General features: G+C 43.7%; 1 protein-coding gene across 3 annotated transcripts in view; it reads right to left on the bottom strand.

Annotated features, from left to right (window-relative positions):
* The window catches only part of cass4 (Cas scaffold protein family member 4), a 150388-nt gene that overhangs the window by 46514 nt on the left and 81498 nt on the right, over positions 1 to 22376 (bottom strand). For all 3 annotated transcript variants that reach the window (XM_063041616.1, XM_063041613.1, XM_063041614.1), the window contains exon 2: positions 14455 to 14880. In XM_063041616.1, coding sequence (XP_062897686.1) covers positions 14455 to 14880 — 426 coding nt within the window. The remainder of the gene's footprint in view (positions 1 to 14454; positions 14881 to 22376) is intronic.

The following is a 22376-nucleotide window of genomic DNA, read 5'->3' as shown; positions in this document are numbered from 1 at the left end:
CCACTGACCACATCGACATGGAGTGCTGTCGCAAGAAAGCAGCATCTATCATCAAGGACATCCACCACCCAGGCCACGCCCTCTTCTCACTGCTGCCATCAGGAAGAAAATACAGGAGCCTCAGGACTCACACCACCAGGCTCAGGAACAGTCATTACCTCTCAACTATCAGGTTCTTGAACCAGAGCAGCTAACTTAACTCACCCCAACACTGAACTGACACCACAAACTATGGAATCTTCATCTCACGTTCTCAATATTTATTGCTTATTTATTTATTATTGTTATTTTATTTTTTCCTCTTTTATATTTGCGCAGTTTGTTGCCTCTTAAACATTGGTTGTTGGTCTGTCTTGTATTGATTCTACTGTGTTTTTTGTATTTACTGTGTTTTTTGTATTTACTGTGAATGCTCACAAGGAAATGAATCACAGGGTTATATATGATGACTTTCATGTACTTTTATAATATATTTGCTTTGAACTTTGAACTGTTACTGGGGTTTCCAACTGGATTTCTTACTAAGTTATTGAACGTATTTGTTTCTGGGAGTTCAGATAAATTTGGTCCTGTCATTTTGATTAGATTTTTTGTGACTGGGGAGGGGTTTGAATGGATTTGTTGTCAAAGTTTTTGAATCATATTGTTATCATAGTATTTGATTCTATATTTTAGCAGAATTTTCAAATGGAGTTAATTGAGAATATTCAATGCAAATTCTTAGAGCAATATAATTGGGACCCAACTAGGATGCAGGTTATTTGTTGATCTGATCATGTGTGAGGCTACCCAATTATTTCATGATCAAATGGTAACAAGTACTCTGGAAAACAGTGATCATAACATGATAGAATTTCACATCTTACCTGTGAGTGTGAAAAGAATGTCAAAATTTGTTTGAAATGTTCATAAAAGCAGATCCTAACACACAGTTGATTAACATGGACTAGGGAACATCAATTAGATTAGATGATAGATGAGGAAATGGTGCAAATTTGTAACAAACTTACAGCTAGTAACCTCTTTATTGGGCATGCCTGTATGTTAATACAAATATATAATTAGCCAATCATGTGGCAGCAACTCAATGCATGAAAGCTTGCAGGCATGCTCAAGGGATTCAGGTTCTCTTTGGATTCTGCTGCTGCCTTAGAGTCTATAAAAGGGAATAAATCAAAAGCTCATCCTGACATAGTTATTGAGATTCTCTTAGTCTTGTTTAGAATAGGGAAGATGGGTTGTGCAATTAGATTTTCATGGATACCTGGGCATGCTGGGGTGGAGGGAAATGAAATTGCAGATGGCATTGCAAAGTCTTCCTTACAGAGCAGGCAAGAAGAAATGAGAGTTCCCCTAGGCAGAGCAGAATTGAGAAGTAGGATTAAAAAAGGTATAGAGAAGTGGTGACAGGAGGATTGGAAAAATGAATTAAGGGGCAGGCATTATTTTTCTAGTCACCCACTAGTTAAAAAGGTCTCAGACTGTTACCTTTTAAGTCGTAGAGATATGGTGAAATTTACAAGACTTAGGTTGGGGCATTGTGGACTACACTATTATTTAAAGATAATAGGAAAACATCCTACTGGATTATGTGACTGTGGTAGTCCAGAGACAGTCCAGCATGTTTTGCTGAGCTGGAATTGATACAAAATCGAAAGAAGCATGTTGTTCAAGAGGCTATCTGGCTTAAATTTACTTTGGTTTTCTATTCAATCTTTGTTTGGCCATCAAGAGAATCAACATCTGATTTAAGAGTCTATCATTCAGTTTATAAGTGAGACTAGGTTGTATTTGAGAATTTGAGTTCCTTGAAGTTCTATAACTAATTATACATCCTACGGAGAGGAGGAGGAGGAGGAGGAGGAGGAGGAGGAGAAGAAGAAGAAGAAGAAGAAGAAGAAGAAGAAGAAGAAGAAGAAGAAGAAGAAGAAGAAGAAGAAGAAGAAGAAGAAGAAGAAGAAGAAGAAGAAGAAGAAGAAGAAGAAGAAGAAGAAGAAGAAGAAAAATAATAATAATAATAATAATAATAATAATCAGTTGTTCTGCAGACCAAACAGCAAAATGAGGAAGAATCTTTTTTGGCGGGCTGAAATCAATGCCAGAGGTCGTTCACTGGTGACGCAGTGCAAGGATTTAAAAGAGCTCGGGTGTTTTTCAGCAGGTTGCAACCAGTGCAAGAGGTCATTCGTTGGTGATGCAGTGCATGGTTTGAAAAGAACTTGGGTGCATTTCAACTCGCTTTTGGTGGGCTGCAGTCAGCGCAGGACTAATAAAAAGAAAAGAGCTGTAAGTGGAGCGGCTATTGTTGGAGAGGGACAGTGTCAGAGTGGCCCAGCTTTGGCTCAACAGGCTTAGGCGACAACAGGCGTGGGTTCTAAATAAGTTACTAGTAAGTTTTTTTTACTAGTACATAGCTAGTGCATTGAGACTAGCTCTGCAGGTAGTGTTATGTTCTTTGTACGATTTGTGGGAACTTTGAAAGACCTCGAGTCTCCCTGATAACTACATCTGTGTAACTGCATTGAGTTACAGCTCCTTAGAGAACGTGTTAAGGAAATAGAGCTGCACCTCAATGACTTCTGTCTCATATGGGAAAATGAGGTGGTGATAGATCAGAGCTAAAGGGAAGCAGTCACCCCTAAGTCACAGGAGGCAGGAACTTGGGTAACTGTCAGAAGGATAGGGAATAGACAGCTAGTACAGAGTGGCTCAATAACTATACTACTTTGGATACTGTTGCGGTGGGGGGTGGGGTTCTACCTACCGGGGGAAGCCACAGCGATCTGGTCTCTGGCACTGAGTCTGGATCTGTGGCTCAGAGTGCAGTAGTGATAGAGGATTAGAGCGGTGCAGCAGAAAGCAAATTCTATGCATGGGAAAGAGACACCCAGATGGTATGATGCCTCCCAGGTGCCAATAAGGTTTGTCTCGGTTTGGGTCCATGACATTGTAAAGGGGGAGGGTGGACAGCTGAAAGTCATGCTACATATTGGTGCCAGCAACATAGGTAGGAAAAGGGAAGAAGTCCTAAATAGAGAATATAGGCAGTTAAGCAGACAGCTGAAAAGCAGGACCTCCAGGGTAGTAATCTCTGGACTGCTGTCTGTGCCACGTGCTGGTGACCGTAAGAATAGGATAACTTAGCAGATGAGTGCAAGGCTGAAGAATCAGTGTGGATGGGGGACAGGGCTTCAGATTTATGGATCAATGGGATCTCTTCTGGGGAAGGTATGTTGTTCGTCCATCGCCGTCGTCGATGAAGACCTCGACACCATTTTGATGATGGTGATGTCGAGACTAGCGCATGATTTGGATTTAAATGAGGGAGAGTTGCGCAGTGTCAGCCTCACTCTCTCTTCCCAATTCCTATCTGGATCCAGTGGCAAGACAAGAGTCGAGACGACTGGAGAAGGGACTAGGCGCAGTGGATGACCAGGACGTCTTCTGTGTCTTGTCCTGCTCTACACGTTGCAGAGACCGGCTTCTTGACCGTTGGACCTTCCATTGGTCTCGTCCGCTCAATCCGCCAGAGTCTGTCTTCACATGCTGGGATAGACAACTCTCTATCTCACTGAGAGACTGAGACTCATTGGCTACCCTCACCTGGTTTAGCCGGCTTGTCGAAGCCGTTGCCCGGGGTGTGGCCGCTGTCGCATGCAAACAGCTACGGGGAGCCACAGGTGAGAACCAAAGGTGGACTAACCACCTTGAAAAGGACGCGATGTTCCCCCACCAGAGATACTACCCCTCCCTGACACCTGTTATACTTTTTGTATAACCTGTACAAAAAGTATGGTTTATACCTAAACCCAAGGGGGGTGGGGGCAATGTCCATGAAAGCAGGGTTGCTAGAGCTGTTGGGCAGGGTTTGGCAGGGGAATTGGAATCGGAGTGATAGGGCTGATGATGGGGCAGTCGGTATACAACTAGATGCAGTGTGCAGTGAGGCTGTGAGGAAGGACAGGCAGATCATAGGACAAAATTGCAGTCAGTGGGATGAGTTAACACAGGGCCAAAATCAAAAAGGGTGGTGAATACAAGACTGAAGGTGATATATTTGAATGTACACAATATACAGAATAAGGTAGATGATCTTGTGGTACAGTTAGGTATGATGATTTGAGCATTAATGAATTGTGGCTGAAAGAAGATCATAGTTGGGAGCGCAACGTCCAAGGATATACATTATATCAAAAGGACAGGCAGGTACACAGAGGGGGCGGTGTGGCTCTGTTGTTAAAAAATGAAATCAAAGCCTTAGAGAGAGGTGACATAGGATCATAAGATGTAGAATCCTTGTGGGTAGAGGCAAGAAACTGCAAGTGTAAGAATATCCTGATGGGAGTTATATACAGGCTTCCGAATATTATCCAGGATGTTGCTGCAAGTAACAATGGGAGATAGAAAAAGCATGCAAAAAGGGCAATGTTGTAGTAATCATGGGGGATTTCAGTCTGCAGTAGATTAGGTTGGAGCTGGGTCCCAAGAAAGGAAATTTGTAGAATGCCTGCGAGATGACTTTTTAGAGCAGCTTGAGGTTGAGCCCACTAGGGGAACAGTAACTCTGCGTTGGCTGTTATGTAATGACTGGGATTTGATTAGCGAGCTTAAGGTAAAGGAACCCTTAGCAGGCAGTGATCATAATATGATTGGATTCGCCCTGCAGTTTGAGAAAGGGAAGCTAAATCAGATGTATCAGTATAACACTGGAGTAAAGGGAGTTGCAGATGCATGAGAGAGGAGCTGGAACAGGTGACAGCAGAACAGCAATGCCAGATGTTACGGGGGGGGGGGTGAAATTTGGAAGGCGCAGGAAAGATACATCCCTAAGATGAAGTATTCTAAAGGGAGGATGAGGCAACCATGGCTGACAAGGAAGTCAGAGGAAAACCAAAGCAAAAGAGAGGCCATACAATATAGCAAAGATTAGTGGGAAGGTAGAGGATTGGGAAGTTCAAAAACCAACAGAATGCAACTAAAAAAGTCATAAAGAGAAATATGAAGGCAAGCTAGCCAATAATATAAAATGGATTACAAAGTTTTTTTCAGATAAATAAAGATTGGAAAGGTACTAGCATGGATAGAAGATTGGCTGACTGGCAGGAGGCAAAGAATGGGAATAAAGGGAGCCTCTTCTGGTTTGCTGCTGGTGAATAGTAGTATGCCACAGGTTGGTATTGGGACCACTTATTTTCGCGTTATCTGTCAACGATTTGAATGACAGCATTAATGGATTTGTGGTCAAGTTTGCAGATGGGCATGCAGGTACAGCAGGCGGTGAAAAAGGCGAACGGTATGCTGGCATTTATAGCGAGAGGATTCGAGTACAGGAGCAGGGAGGTACTACTGCAGTTGTACAAGGCCTTGGTGAGACCACACCTGGAGTATTGTGTGCAGTTTTGGTCCCCTAATCTGAGGAAAGACATCCTTGCCATAGAGGGAGTACAAAGAAGGTTCACCAGATTGATTCCTGGGATGGCAGGTCTTTCATATGAAGAAAGACTGGATGAACTGGGCTTGTACTCGTTGGAATTTAGAAGATTGAGGGGGGATCTGATTGAAACGTATAAGATCCTAAAGGGATTGGACAGGCTAGATGCGGGAAGATTGTTCCCGATGTTGGGGAGGTCTAGAACGAGGGGTCACAGTTTGAGGATAGAGGGGAAGCCTTTTAGGACCGAGGTTAGGAAAAACTTCTTCACACAGAGAGTGGTGAATCTGTGGAATTCTCTGCCACAGCAAACTGTTGAGGCCAGTTCATTAGCTATGTTTAAAAGGAAGTTAGATATGGCCCTTGTGGCTACAGGGGTCACGGGGTATGGAGGGAAGGCTGGGTTCTGAGTTGGATGATCAGCCATGATCATAATAAATGGCGGTGCAGGCTCGAAGGGCCGAATGGCCTACTCCTGCACCTATTTTCTATGTTTCTATGTTTCTATGATACAAAGATAGGAAGCGGGGCAGGTAGTGTTGAGTAAGCAGGGGAACTGAAGAATGACTTAGACAGATAGGGGGGATCGACAAAAAAAGTGGCAGATGAAATGTAGTGTAGGAAAGTGCATGACCGTGCACTTCCGCAGGAGGAATAAAGGTGTGGGCTATTTTCTGGACAGAAAGAAAATTCAAAAATCAGAAGTGGAAAGAAACTTCGGAGTCCTTATGCAGGATTCCCGAAAGGTTAACTTGCAGGTTGAGTTGGTGGTAAGGAAGGCAAACGTAATGTGAGCATTCATTTCCAGAGGACAAGAATACAAAAAGCAAGGATGTAACGCTAAGGCATTGGTCAGGCCGCACTTGTGGAGTAATGTGAGCAGTTTTATCTGAGAAAAGATGTGTTGGCATTGGAAAGGATCCAGGCAAGGTTCACAAGAATAACCCCAGGAATGAAAGGGTTAACATATGAGGAGCGTTTGACAGCTCTGGGTCTGTACTCACTGGAGTTTATTAGAATGAGGGGGCATCTCATTGAAACCAATCAAATACTGAAAGGCCTAGACAGAGTAGAAGATGTTTCCTAGTGGGGGATTCTAGGACCAGAGGGCACAGCCTCAGATTTGCGGAACATCCATTTAGAACAGAGATGAGGGAAAATTTCTTTAGCCAGAGGGTGGTGAATCTGTGGAAATCATTGCCACAGATGGCTGTGCAGGCCAAGTCATTGGGTATATTTAAGATTGATAGGTTCTTGATTAATTAGGGCATTAAAGACTATGAGGAGAAGGCAGGAGAATAGTGTTGAGATGGACAATAAATCAGCCATGATGGAATGGCAGAGCAGACTCGATGGGCCAAGTAGCCTGAATCTGTTCTTGTGTCTTAAAGTCTGATGGTCAAAATGTGATCTAAGTGACTTTGATCATGGAATGCCAGACTGGGTGGTTTGGGTATCTCAACAACTGCTGATCTGGGATTTTCATGCACATCTCTAGTTTACAGAGAGTGGGATAGCACATTAGTGTAGTGGCTAGCACAAAGCTTTGCAGTACCAGTGACCTGGGTTTAGTTCCTGCCACTGTAAGGAGTTTGTACATTCTCCCCATGACTGCATGGGTTTCCTCCAGGTGCTCTGGTTTCCTCCCACAGTCTAAAGACGTACTGATTAATAGGTTAATTGGTCATTGTAAATTATCCTGTAACTAGTTAGATCGGCATTTATGTACAAATCATGCAATGTAGATCATAGTGGTGATCATTTCCTGATGAAACCCTGCTGACTTGTCATCAACCAAGAGGAATATTCATACAGATGTTCATCTCGGAAAGATCCAGCTGTTTATTGTTTGTACTGGCAGGAATGTGTGTAATCTGTGAGAAACCATTTCAAAGAAATCTCCTTCAATAATTTCCAGATACACAATCTTCCTGCCAGAGTCTCATTAGACACCATTCTTGTAATCCCACACACCCATTCCAATAAGAAAGTGTCTCCCAGGACACTGCAGTTCTGGCACATATTCCCCATCACGTTTGAGCATGTTGGCAATCATCGACACGTGTGGGAAGAGAAAGGTGGCTGTGTCTGTGTGTGGCTGAGGTAAAAGCCAGGGAATATTTTGAAGGATGGTCTCTCTCTGTGTTTCTTTCCTCTCACTCCTGACCTGTAATGGGCCATTGCTCTGCTGTTGCTGCAGAAGTGAATGCGAGAATTGTGGGGGAGGGAGCAAGTCCTGACAGGATAAGCAAGCTGCTGGGATGTTGTTTCCCTGCCTACTTTAACAGTTTGAAGTTACCTGTGTCACATTTTTAACTTTTCTCTTAAGATATACGAGGGGTAATTGATAAGTTTGTGGCCTAAAGTAGAAGGAGTCAATTTTAGAAAACATAGCACATTTATTTTTCCTACATTCACACACTTAGTCCAGCGGTCGTGGAGCATACGGATCCCTTCTTTGTAGAAGTCAGCGTCTTGGACCTCCAGAAGTGGTCCACAGCAGGGGTGATTGATAAGTTTGTGGCCTAAGGTAGAAGGAGATGAGTTATTAACTTCAAACATTCTGCATTTTCACTCAAAGAGTTGAACTTCACGTGCATGTAACGAGAGCTGTACAACTCATCTCCTTCTGCCTTAGGCCACTAACTTATCAATCACCTCTGCTATGGACCACCTGGAGGTCCAAGACGCTCCCGTTACATGCACGTACAGTTCAACTCTTTGAGTGATTACACAGAAAGTTTGAAGTTAATAACTCATCTCCCTCTACCTCAGGCCACAAGCTTATCAATCACCCCTGCTGTGGGCCACTTCTACAAAGAAGGGATCCGTATGCTCCACGACCGCTGGACTAAGTGTGTACATGTAGGAGGGGACTATGTTGAAAAATAAATGTGATAGGTTTTCTAAAATTGACTCCTTCTACCTTAGGCCACGAACTTATCAATCACCCCTCGCAGGAACGGAATTAGGCCATTTGGCCCATTGAGTCTGATCTGCCATTTCATCATGGCTGATCCAATTTTCCTCTTGGGCCCAAACTCCTGCCTTCTCCCCGTATCTCTTGATGCCCTGGCCAATCAAGAATCAATTGGCCTCTGCCTTAAATATATATAAAGATTTGGCTTCCACAGCTGCCTGTGGTAAAGAATTCCACAGATTCACCACTCTCCGGCTAAAGAAATTCCTCCTCATCTCCATTCTAAAAGGACGACCCTCTAGTCTGAAACACCCCCTCCATAGCCTTTTATTATAGGTGGCTTCCCACATTCACCAGTCTAGGACTCCTCCTGTCTGAAAGCTCAGTAGAATGATCGTAATGGGGCCCTGGGAGGGTTGTGAAACAGAGGGACCTAGGAGTACAGGCATCTTGAAAATGGCGGCAAAGGCAGATGGGGGAAAGGAGACTTTTGGCATGCTGGCCTTTATCAGTCAGGGCACTGAAGCTAGGATATTAATCTGCAGCTGTACAAGATGTTGGTGAGACCGCATTTGTTATATTGTTTTCAGTTTAGCTCACCATGGAATAGGAAAGATATGATTAAGATGGAAAGAGTGCAGAGGAGATTTACAAGGACTCAAGGGACTGAGTGACAGAGAGAAGGTGAGATTTATTCATTGGAGTGCAGGAGAATGAGGCAGCATCTTATAGAGGTGTATAAAGTCATGAAGGTGACCGTCTTTATTCCAGGGAGGGAAATTAAGAACTAGAGGACATAGGATTAAGGTGAGAAGGAAGATTTAATAGGAAACTGAGGAGCAATTCTTTCACCAAGATGATGGTCACTACCTGAAATGGGTAAGTGACTGATGCAGATACATTAACAGCATCTTACAGAAACTTGAGCAAGTACCTGGACACAAAAGGCTTAGAGACATTTAGGCCATACACAAGTAAATAAGACTAGCTTGGTCAGAAATCTTGTCGGCATGGACAGTCGGGCTGAAGGGCCTGTTTCTGAAGCAGTTACTACTTATTCTACAATCTTCTTACCTGTCAGTCAGTATCATCTTGTAGTCTAAAACTACACCCCTCACCTTCAATACCAACACCAATTTCCAGGTCACATTGGATCAAAAATTCCGATGCTGCTAATAAGTAATGAAACTCAGACACAATGCTGCATTCTTAGAGTGCACTGCATGGATCCAAACCCTTGTTTCCTTCAGCCTAATTGTCCATGACAAAACAAAATCCCATGTACTCTAATCCCCTTTGCCCTGATCCCTTTCTTATCCACATTCCTCTCCAAATGTCTTTTAAATGTTGTAACTGTACCCCGTTCTCTGATAGCTTGTTCTTTATACCACAACCCTCTGCGTGGAAAAAGTTGCTCCCAAGATCCCTTATAAATTTCTCCCCTCTCACCTTAAACCTATTCCCTCAAGATTCAGACTCCCCTACCCTGGAAACATACTCTATTCCGTCTATCTGTGCCCCTCATAATTTTATAAATGTTTGTAAGACCATGACATTATTGAATGGTGAAGCAGACATGACCATAACACGTAGGAGCAGAATTAGGCCATTTGTCCCATCGAGTCTGCTCCGCCATTTCACCATGGCTGATCCATTTGCCTCTTAACCCCATTCTCTTGACTTCTCCCCATAACCTTTCATGACCTGATTAATCAAGAGCTTATCAACCTTCACCTTAAATGCACCCAGTGACCTGGTCTCCACAGCTGCCTGTGACAATGAATTCCACAGATTTACCACCCTCTGGCTAAAAAAACCTCCTCATTTCCGTTCTAAATGGATGTCCCTCTATTTTGATGCAGTGCCCTTTGGTCCTAGACTCTCCCACCAAAGGAAACATCCTCTTCATATCCACTCTTCCTATGCCTTTCAATATTAGCTAGATTTCAGTAAGATACCCCTTCATTATTATGAATTCCAGGAAGTACAGGCCCAAAGCATTCAGTCACTGCTCATATGATAAACCTTTCATTCCCAGAATCAATTTCGTGAATCTCCTCTCAGCTCTCTAAAAATTTCAGCACATCCTTTCTTAAATAAGGGGCCCAAAGCTGCTCACAAATGAGGCCTTACCAGTGTCTTATACAACCTCAGCATTACATCCTTGCTTTTTTATTCTAGTCCTCTTGAAATGAATGCCAACATTGAATTCACCTTCCTCACCACTGATTCAACCTGCAAATTAACCTTTAGGGAATCCTACACAAGGACTCACAAATCTCTTTGTACCTGCAATTTTTAAAAATTTCCTCCGTGTTTACTAAGTTGTCTATGCCTTTATTCATTCTACCAAAGTGCATGACTATACACTTCCCCATACTGTATTCCATCTGCCACCACTTTGCCCATTCTCCTGATCTGTCTAAGTCCTTCTGTAGCCACTCTGCTTTCTTAACACTACCTGCCCCTCCACCTGCCTTGGTATGGTCTGCAAACACGGCAACACGGCCACACACCCATCAATTTCATCATCGAAATCATTGACATACAATGTAAAACAAAGCAGATCCAACACTGATCACTGTGGAACACCACTAGTCACTGGCAGCCAATCTGAAAAGGATCAATTTACTCCCATTCTTTGCCTCCTGCCAATCAGCCAGTGCTCTATCCATGCTAGTATGGGCTCTTAACTTCTTTAGCAGCCATATGGTTGACATCCATATACACAACGTCCACTGATTCTCTTTTGCCCATTCTGCTTGTTATTTCTTGAAAGAATTCCAACAGATTTGTCAGGCAAGATTTTCCCTTAAGGAAACCATGTTGACTTCAGCCTATTTTGCAATGTGCCTCCAAGTACCCCAAATTCACATACTTAACAATCGGCTCCAACATCTTCCCAACACTGAAGTCAAACTAACTGGCCTATCACGAGGAATTCTGCAGATGCTAGAAATTCAAGCAACACACATCAAAGTTGCTGGTGAACGCAGCAGGCCAGGCAGCATCTCTACGAAGAAGTACAGTCCCCCTCCCACTTTCAAATCTCTTACTAGCTCTTCCTTCAGTTAGTCCTGACGAAGGGTCTCGGCCTGAAACGTCGACTGCACCTCTTCCTAGAGATGTTGCCTGGCCTGCTGCGTTCACCAGCAACTTTGATGTGTGTTAACTGGCCTATAATTTCTTTCATTCTGCCTCCCTTCCTTCTTGAAGAGTGGAGTGACATTTGCAATTTTCTAGTCCTTTGGAACCATGCCAGACTCTATTGATTGTTGAAAGATCATTGCCAATGCCTCCACAATCTCTTCAGCCACCTCTTTTAGAACCCCTGGATGTTGTCCATCAGGTCCGGGTGACTTATTTACCTTCAGACCTTTCAGTTTCCCAAGCACCATCTCCCTAGTAATAGCAACAGCACTCCAGCACTCACTTCTGCCTCCTGACACTCTCGAACATCCAACATACCACTAGTGCCTTCCATAGTGACAACTGATGCAAAATACTTATTCAGTTGGTTCACTATTCCCTTGTCCCCCATTACTATCTCTCCAGCATCATTTCTAGAGGTCCAATATCTAGTCTTGACTCTCTTTTACTCTTTATATATCTGAAAAAAAACTTTTGATATCATTTTTGATATTATTGGCTAACTTACCTTCATATTTCATCTTTTCTTCCTGTATGTATTTTTAGTTACCTTCTTTTGGCTTTTAAAAATTCAGTCTTCTAACTTCCCACTAATTTTTGCTCTATGCCCTCTTTTTTGCTTTTATATTGGTTTTACCTTCCCTTGTCAGCAGCGGTTGCTTTATCCTGCCTTTAGAATACTTTTTCTTCTTCAAGATGTATCTATGCTGCGCTTTCCAAATTGCTTCCAGACACTCCATGCCTGCTAGAGTTCCCTTCGATCAACTATGGCCAGCTCCTCTCTCATGCCTCTGTAATTTCCTTTACTCCACTGTAATATTGATACATCTGACTTTAGCTTCTCCCTCTTAAATTGCAGGGTGAATCCTATCATGTTATGATCACAAGCCCCTACGGTTTCCACTACCTTAAACTCCCTAATCATATCCAGTTCATCACACAGCACCCAAACCAGAATTGTTGATCCCCTAGTGGGCTCAACCACAAGCTGCTGTAAAAAGTCATCTCATAGGCATTCCACAAATTCTTCCTCTTGGGATCTAGCATCTACTTGATTTTCCCAATCTATCTGCCTATCGACATGCCTTTGTCTTTATGACATGTTTTTTCTACCTCCTGCTGTAATTTGTAGACCACATCCTGGCTGCAGTTCAGAGGCCTGTAAATAACTCCCATAAAGGCCTTCCTACCCTTGCAGTTTCTTAACTCTGCCCTTGAGGATTCAATCTCCTAATCCTATGTTACCTCTTCCTAAGGAATTTATTTCATTTTTCACCAGCAGAGCCACTCCGCCTCCTCAGTTTACCTGCCTATCCTTTTGATAGATCATGTATTCTTGGATATTAAGCTCCCAACTACAATCGTCTTTCAGCCGTGACTCCATCATACCCACCAGACTCTAACTGTGCTGCAAGATCATCTGCTTTATTCCGTATACTGAGTGCATTCAAATATAACACTTTCAGTCCTGTATTTGTCCCCCTCTTCAATTTTGTCCCCCTTTTACATTGCAGCCTGTCCTGCTGACTGAAATTTTGCCCTGTCATCTGCCAGTCCTTCCTGACAGTCTCACTTTCCACTCCCTCTGCTTGTAAACCAGCATCCCTTTCCTCAGCCCTCTCTCTCCTGTTCCCATCCCCCTGCCAAATCAAACACTCCCCAACAAATCTAGCAAACCTGTCTGCAAGTATGTTGAACCCCTCGGTACAAGTGTAGCCTGTCCCTTTTTCTACAGGTCATAGCTTCCCCAGAAGAGATCCCAATGACCCATAAATCTGAAACCCTGCCCCCTGCACCAGTTCCCCAGCAACGCGTTCACCTGCCAAATCATTCTATTCTTGCCCTCACTGGCATCTGGCACAGGCAGCAATAGATTGCTACCCTGGAAGTCTTACTTCTCAGCTTTCTACTGAGCTTCCTAAATTCTCTCTTTAGGACCTCCTCGATCTTCCCTCCTATATCATCGGTACCAATATGCACCAAGACCTCTGGCTGCTCACCCTCCCCATTTAGAACATCGTGGACACAATCCGAGTCATCTGTGACCCTGACACCTGGGGCTCTCTATCGTGCCCACGGACTCTCCTACTTACTTCTCTAACTATGGAATCTCCTGTCACCACTGCAGTCCTCTTCTTCCCCCTTCCTTTCTGAGCCACAGTGCCAGAGAGCCATTCACTGCAGATCTCCTGGTAGGTCATTCCACCCCCAACAGTATCCAAAATGGTATACTTGTTTTTGAGGGGATCAGCCAAAGGAATACTCTGTACCAGCTGCCCATTTCCCTTCCCTCTCCTGACAATCACCTACTCAGCTGCCTTCTGCAACCTAGGGGTGGCTGCGTCCCCCGTTGCTCCTATCTATCATCTCCTCAGTTCCCCTTATGAGCTGAAGGTCATTGAGATGCAGCTCCAGTTCTTTGACACGCTCTCTGAGGAGCTGCAGCTCGGTGCACCTGGTGTAGGTGTGGTTATCCGGGAGGCTGGAGGTCTCCCTGAATTCCCACATCTCACACAAAGAACACAACACTGCCCCTGGAGCCATTCTCACCCCCCTAACTTACAGAGGAAGTATGAGCAAGAAAAAGTTTACCAGACACATACGTCACGCATGCCTGTTATCACCCAAGGCTGTTGAGCCAACGCCAAAAGTCTCCCCACTCTAACACTGTCCCACTCTAACAGTGGCTGCTCCACTTGCCCTGGCCTTATTTTTATTTGACCTTGCTAATGAGTCCTGAACTCCGATTGACCGCTGCTCAAGCTCCCCTCAGCCACTGTTGCTCCAGGGAAAACAGTCCCTAGTGACCACTTAGTTTGTAGATCAGCCCTTTCTACACTGGGCTACGTGGCCAGTGAAGGGTCAGATTACAAGTATCAGACCTTTCTTTGCCTGGTCATACTGAGTCCAGATTTCCAATACTATAACAATACATCAGTGAATCCTTTCTTACCTGTTGTGGAGGTGCCGGTCCTCTCTCCCAACGGTACTCGCCAGATGACACTGGCGTTTGGTAATGCTGACCGTAAGACTGAGGCCTTGATGGTACCTGGTGGTCACTGTCTCCCAGCCTAGACAGAGAAGGCAAGGGCGAGCTTTGATGCTGCATCATTGGTATCTGGTAAATATTTTGCTGGGATGGCCTGCGCAGTGCCGAGCAGTTGGGGGAGTACGGGGATTGGATGTCATACTGCGGTCCAGTGAGCAGTTGCAGGCGATTTCCGGGTACAATGCCTTGCCGCCCGTGCAGGGAGCATCGCCACCAACCCTCGTCCCCCTTGATGTTCTGTTCTATCACCGTCAGTATTTCACCTTTACGGAACGCAAGCTCGTCAGATGTCTCTGCCTTGTTGTCGTAGAGAGCCTTCGCCATAAGATTCTGTGTCAAAGAGGAAAGTGGTGTTTAGGGGTGCCACAAAAGCAACACTTCTCAAAAGTACACGTTTTTCCCACTGTAAGAGAACGGCCCACATTAAATGTGTCTACTTTAAAACATTCACAATAGAACAGGGAACAACACAGCACAGGAACAGGCCCTCTGGCCCATGATGTTGTGCTTAACTAATTAAACTAGTGGTTAAACACCTAACTAAACTAAACCATTCTGTCTGCATAATGTCCCTCCATTCCTTCCATATTCCTGTGTCTGTCCAAAAGCTTCTTAAATACCACTCTTACAGTATATCTACTCCACTACCAGCATTGGCAGTGCACCCACCACACACTGTAAGAAAAAAAAACTTATGGTTTATGATGTTCGGCATGGAGACAGTGGTGGCATCATTCAGTACCTTTCAAAATTTGCTTTCAGTTGGCCTCATTGCAGGGATGTGGTATGCAATTGGTGGATGGATCTCCAATCAAGTTGTAGTTGTCTCAGCCAACCACGTCCCTACAATGCTGGCCCTCCTGTTTTTACCACATACAAACTTGTTGGTTATTGGTTGCTGGTTGGTTGGCCTTTGGCTTGTTGGTTGTTTTCACTGTTACAGATGTCATTCCCACAGGAGTTATTATTTCTCCAGTATAATCTCCTAGTTGGATATCTCCAGGCTTCAGTTCAATATCTTTAAAATGCTGTTCAAACCCACTTGTGTAATGACTGAAACAGCTGAACTAGTGTCCAATTCTATTTTAACTAATTTGCAGTTTACTTCTGGCATAAGCCATACTGCTTGTCTATTGTTAATTTTCACACTGTAAATCTCAAGGCTACACAGTCCTGTATCACTCTCATCATTTTCAGATTTTCATCAACAGCACGCAGATTAGTACTCTCTTTGAAACTGCAACTCGACTTTTTTACCTTTTACTCCTCTCACCCTTAAATCTGCATTTGTTTGGTATATGTGAGCCTCTGCCACAACAGTACACAATTTGTTCAGTCAGACTGGTTTCTGTTTAGATCTTGCAATTTTGCACAACCTCACTTTTATTCCTGACTGCAACTCAATCTGCAGTTTCCACTGATACAGCAATTTTAACTGCTCTTTTAAAGGTACTGTAAATTGTGCTTCAGGTGGTAGCTATTTTTGAATGCTTTCTATTTTGATTCCACAAACTAAATGATCTCTTAGTGTATCATTAAGCCATTACTGAACTGACAATGCTCAGACAATCTCTTTAATTCAGGCACATACACTGAATTGGATTCTTCTTCCTTTGATTTTGCTTATGAAACCTAAAGAGCTCTGCATTCACAGTGGCTTCAGTTCTAAATGTTCCCGCATCACTTTCACAATACCAGCAAAGCTCACTTCAGATGGTTTGGTTGGAAGACCAGAATCTGTGCAGGTTAGTAATAACATATCCACCTCACTGACGATGAATACTGGCACACCTCAAGGAAGTGTGCTTAGCCCACTGCTCTTCTCCCTCTATACTCATGACTGTATGGCTAGGTATAGCTCAAAATGCCATCTATAACCTTGCTGATGATACAACCATTGTTAACAGAATCTCAGATGGACGTACTGGAGTGAGATACAAGGGGTGATTGATATGTTCGTGGCCTAAGGTAGGAGAGTCAATTTTAGAAAACCTAGCACATTTATTTTTCAACATAGTCCCATCCTACATTTACACACTCAGTCCAACAGTCGTGGAGCATACGGATCCCTTCTTTGTAGAAGTCGACGTCTTGGACCTCCAGAAATGGTTGACAGTAGGGGTGATTGATAAGTTCGTGGCCTAAGGTAGAACGAGATGAGTTATACAGTTCTCGTTACATGCACGTGCAGTTCAACTCTTTGAGTAATTATGCAGAAAGTTTCAAGTTAATAACTCATCTCCATCTACCTTAGGCCATGCATCATGTACCCAATTTACCGTTGTGTGTGGAAGCTGTCTCTGAAGTGCCACTAAAATTTCTTGCCCCCTCTGTTTTATAGCCTTGGCCTTGTTTTTAGTAACCCATCCCTGGGAAAAAAGACTATGTGCCTCCACCCTGTCTATGCCTCTCAGAATCTTATATACTTCTATCAGGTTCACCCCTTAAAATCCTGTGTTCCAGAGAATAAAAACCTAGCTTGTGCATCCCGTCCTTGGAATGAACTGCCAGAAATAGAGATGGAGACTGCCGCATTAGCAATTTACAGAAGCTATCCACGTAAGTGCGCAGCTAGGAGAGGTTTCGTGGTCTTTGAGTCACACTAAACTAGCTCACTGGGCAACAGAGTTGGCAAGGATGAGTTAGGCCAAAAGGCCTGCTTCCATAATAAATGACTCTAACATTCAGTGTCATCTCACACCATTTATAGACAAGCATATGAATCAAGCCACTAAGTCTGTTCACATGCCTATTTCACTGTAAGCTCATCTCTACCTTCTCATCTGCCCACAGTATCCTTTCAATCACCCCCGCCCCCACACCTGCCTCTGACATAAACATTGAAATACTTCACTTCTGCCATCCTTTGAGGAAGAAAGTTCCATAGACTCATAGCCCTTGAAGGGGAAAAGAAGCCTCATTTCTATCGTAAATGGGGGGAGCGTTATTTCCAAACAGGAACCTAGAAGTCCTAGATTCTCCAACGAGAGGTAACACCCTTTCCACATCTGCCCCATTAAAACCCGTCAAGATCTCGTATGTTTTAACAAGGGATATTGCCAGAACTGGAAGGTTAGGATAAGCTGCACTTTTTCCCCTGGATCCTAGGGGGCTGAGGAGTGGCCTTACTGCTATATGTTAAATCATCAGGGGCATGGATGAAGTGAATGGTCACAGGGTTTTTTACCAGAGTAGGGGAATCTAAAACGAGAGGGCATAGGTTTATATTGAGAGGGCAAAGATTTAAAAGGGACTTAGGAGGCAACTTCTTTGGCCAGAGGGTGGTAAATACATGGAACGTGGGGCCAGAGGAAGCGGTTGAAGTGGGCACTATTACTATTGTTAAAAAGACAATTGGACAGGTACATGGATAGGAAAGGTTTAGATGGATATGGACAAAATACAGGCAATGGAAGAAGCTCAGGTGGGAAATTGGTCCACCTTGACAAGTTAATCCAAAGGATCTGTTTCTGTGTTGTATAACCCTAAGACTTCCTCTCAGTTTTCTAAACTCCAGCTTATACAACTTTAGCCTTACGATCTTTCTTCAAACAACAATTTGCCATTAATCTAGTAAACCTTCTCTGAACTGTTTCCAATGCTATCTCTCATCATTTATATTTTACCTTTTGCTTTCCCTTCCAAAATGAACAACTGTAAACTTTCCCACATTATATATGTGTTTGCCCGAGTTTAATGTAATATCCTCACCTAACCTAATATATCCCTTCATACCCTATTATGCCCTCTGCACACTTTAGTATAATCTCTGACCTCTAAAGACTAGAGCTCCAGAGACCGAAGAGTTCACAGCACTGAAGATGTGTTTCCAGTGTGGTCTTACAAACCCCTGCCAGGACAAGTTGCCAGTAGACTATCAGTGTTGTTCAGGGTTTAAGGTCTACATCTTCAAATATGTTTTACCTCAGACAGCATTTAGAAAGTTGCACAAATCCTGTCCAATAATCTCGCCTGATCAGATGCTGTGACGAAGGTTATTGCAAGAAAAACTTTATGGTATAGAGGTTCATGTACTGTACTGGCAAAGATTGAAAACTAGCTGACTCTCATGAAACACAAAGTTGGTGTTGGTGGCTCTTTTTCTGGTTGTAATGAGCGGTGTCCCACAGGGAATCAGTGGTAGGATCTGAATTTCTTATAATTTAGATAAAGGCACCAGTGAATCTGTCCAAAGTTATCTCATTAGAATCAACTCCGGATAAACAGTGAAATGTAAGAGTTCATATTCCCTGCATTGTCCTTATCTTTCGTTGACAATTCACCTCATAAAGAACCCCAGAATCCTCCATCGTCACTGGGAGAATTAGCTCACTCAATTGTATCTGCTCCGTGTAGCAACAATTAATCCTGTACCTTCCCCAATTTCAGTCCATGCAGAGCTTGCAACGTCATCTGTTTTAATAAACTCCATGCATTTCTAATTTACTCAGCTTAGGAGTCAGAACACATCTGCAATAAATAAACAAATTCCTTCTAAAAGAGAGGAGTCGGTCTCTGGAGAGGGAAGTTATCAGTGGTGGTAGTTTTCCGTATGGTTCTTTGTTGAAATGTGATTTCCTTGTGCGTGGTGCCATATTTAAACATAAGACAAGAGAAGGAAGTGCCCTTTGGCCTGAGCTGAAGTGAGTCTTCCACATTTATATCGGAGGTAAAGATCAAACCTTCGCCATCCCCTACTTTTTGAACTAATCAAGTAATTCCCCACTTCAAATGATTATGAGGATGCCTGGGACTTTCATAGTCATAGTCATACTTTATTGATCCCAAGGGAAATTGGTTTTTGCTACAGTTGCACCATAAGTAATTAAATAGTAATAAAACCATAAATAATTAAATAGTAATATGTAAATTATGCCAGGAAATAAGTCCAGGACCAGCCTATTGGCTCAGGGTGTCTGACTCTACAAGGGAGGAGTTGTAAAGTTTGATGGCCACAGGCAGGAATGACTTCCTATGACGCTCTATGCTGCATCTCGGTGGAATGAGTCTCTGGCTGAATGTACTCCTGTACCCACCCAGTACATTATGTAGTATTCACTTCACGAATTACTGGGATTGCCTGTAACTACACTTAGTCGCTGTGACACCTGTCTGCGGACAAAAGTGCCGTTTGCGCAGCCGCACACATTTCCGATGTGAGCTTCAGTGATCACTCTGCCGGCAGAAGACAAGGATGAAGTATCTTTTTGCTCAACTCCAAGCTGACACTGGATCGACGTAAATTAGGGATCTAATCCTGGTCTCTGCTTCCATTTAAAACCTTGCTTTACTTTGAGGCAGCTACTTCCAGTCCCACCCTCTTCCCGGACAATGAATGCTAAACACCCAGAGAATTAAATAATTAGGGTTGGCATTCTTGCTCCCAGCCTTGTCTCTACAACCTTACTCTTTAACACAGCTCAATGCCTGCACAACATTCCCCTGCCCCAGTCTCCTAGAGCCTAACACTAATCCTTGACCTGTGAACAAAACCCTACTTTCCTGCTGTCTTCCAAGCACCTTGCACTGAGTGCCACGTCACAGACTTCCAATGTCCCCTCAGAGCCCACAATCCAACCTGACCACCAGCTTGGATACTGGAGGATTGACCCATGGAAGCTATTTTCACCAACATTATAATGAGGTCGAAAATCCAAGACCCCAATTGAGAATAATAAATTAGATTATGAGAACACTCAGTCCTCTTTCATCATCATTTAGAAATGCATACATGCATTAAGAAATGACACAATGTTCCTCCAGAGTGATATCACAGAAAACGGGACAAACCAAAGACCAACACTGACAGAACCACATAATTATAGCATATAGTTACAGCAGTGCAAAGAAATACCATAATTTGATAAAGAAGACCATGGGCATGGTTAAAAAAAAGTCTGAAGCCCCGATCGACTCCCAAGTCCCCGATAGCAGGCGGCAAAAGGGGGAAGCTCCCTGCCATAAAACTCCAAGACAACTGCCGATGCCTTGGAAGCAACCGACCACAGCCAACACCGAGTCCTTCCATCCGAAAACTTCGAGCCTCCGACCAGCCCCTCCGATACAGCCTCCCGAGCGCCATCCTCTGCCGAGTGCCTTCGACATCGCCCCGGCCGCCGAAACAAGCAAACCCAAGGATTCGGGGCCTTCTGCTCCAGAGATTCCGGTTACCACACAGTAGCAGCGGCAGCGAAGCGGGCATTTCAGAAGTTTCTCCAGATGTTCCTCCGTACTCTCACATCTGTCTCCATCAAATCAGAATTGTGCACGGTCCCCTACTTGGCAGATTACAGATATCATTCACCGGAGTAGCCGCCACACGCTGCATCGCGCTGCCATTTTCTCCTCCTCCAACCTTCCGTTAATTGGTTATATTAGCAACAGTTAATTCTAGTGGAACAGTTTTGGACAGATTCATCAATGTCATCACACAGTATAGCTCAGAAGCAAACCCTTTGGCCCATCTATTCCATGCTGGGAGCAAGAATACCAACCCTACCATTCTGCCTAGTCCTATCAACCTGTACCTGGGCCAAAGCCCTCAATACGCCTCCCATTCATGCACTTATCCAAACTTCTCTTACACGTTGAAATCGGACCCGTATCCAGCACTTCTGCCGGCAACTCATTCCACACTCTCACCAAACTCTGAGTGAAGAATTCCCCCATGTGAGTGAAGAAGTGTCTTCATCTGGTGAGGAAAGTGAATGAAAAACTTCCGAATTTCCAACCCTTGAACATTAATTGGTCTTGTTGCACAGACAGCTGAAACAAATTGCCCATTCTATACCATTGTCAGTTATTTTGAAAAAAGATCTCTTGTATTTATGGAGGTATTAGTGATAACTATAGATGAGCTATAAGCCCTGCAACCACTTTTATACTTAATACATTAGTTAATTTAGGCAGCTTGAGTCTTCCTGCAGCAGTAATCCAGAAGATGATCCCCTCCACTTGACATCTTTAGAAGAATGCATGGGGATCTCATTGAAACCTACCGAATATTGAAAGGACTAGATAGTGTGCATGTGGAGAGGATGTTTCCTATGGTGGGGGTATCCAGAACCGGGGGCACAGCCTCAAAATTGAACAGAGGTAAGGAGGAACTTTTTTTAACCAGAGAGTAGTAAACCTGTGGAATGCTCTGCCACAGACTGCGGTGAAGGCCAAGTCCATGTGTATATTTAAGGCGGAAGTTGATCACTTCCTGATCAGTTAGGGTGAAGCAGACTTGATGGGCTGAATGGCCAAATTCTGCTCCTATGTCTTATGGTCTTATCTATTGGTGTGGCGCCTATCTTACCCTCATGCTCCATATATTTAGGAGTATGTTTCTGTAATGAGAACAAGGCAATATATTGTTCGTAAAAGCATTCTTTAAGATTCAAGTCCATGGTATAGGCTGCAACAAATCCAAATCCTCCAGATCCTCCTCATGAATTTATTCATGTTGACGAAGAAGCAAGACAGTTGTCAGGATGGTGAGGTTACTCATCAGCTTTAGCTGACTATACCTCACCGAGGCCAGCATATACCTACATATTCAGCAATACGTGATGCAAATCATTTACAGCGCATGCCATTGTCAACGTGGGATGTAAAAACACACTTTAAAGTGAAGGCACGAGAGAAGGCAGATGTTGCAATGTGGAGCAGAAGAAAATCAAACTGTTGGAGGAATGCAGAGGGTCAAGTAGCACATCTGGAGGGTTGACATTTCAGGTTGAAACCCAGCATCAGGTCCTGAAATATCAACAATCTTGCTGCCTCTACAGATAGAAACATAGAAACATAGAAAATAGGTGCAGGAGTAGGCCATTCGGCCC

The sequence above is a fragment of the Mobula hypostoma genome, chromosome 2, assembly GCF_963921235.1.
Source record: "Mobula hypostoma chromosome 2, sMobHyp1.1, whole genome shotgun sequence".
Taxonomy (NCBI): domain Eukaryota; kingdom Metazoa; phylum Chordata; class Chondrichthyes; order Myliobatiformes; family Myliobatidae; genus Mobula; species Mobula hypostoma.
This window is presented reverse-complemented; position numbering and strand designations above follow the sequence as displayed.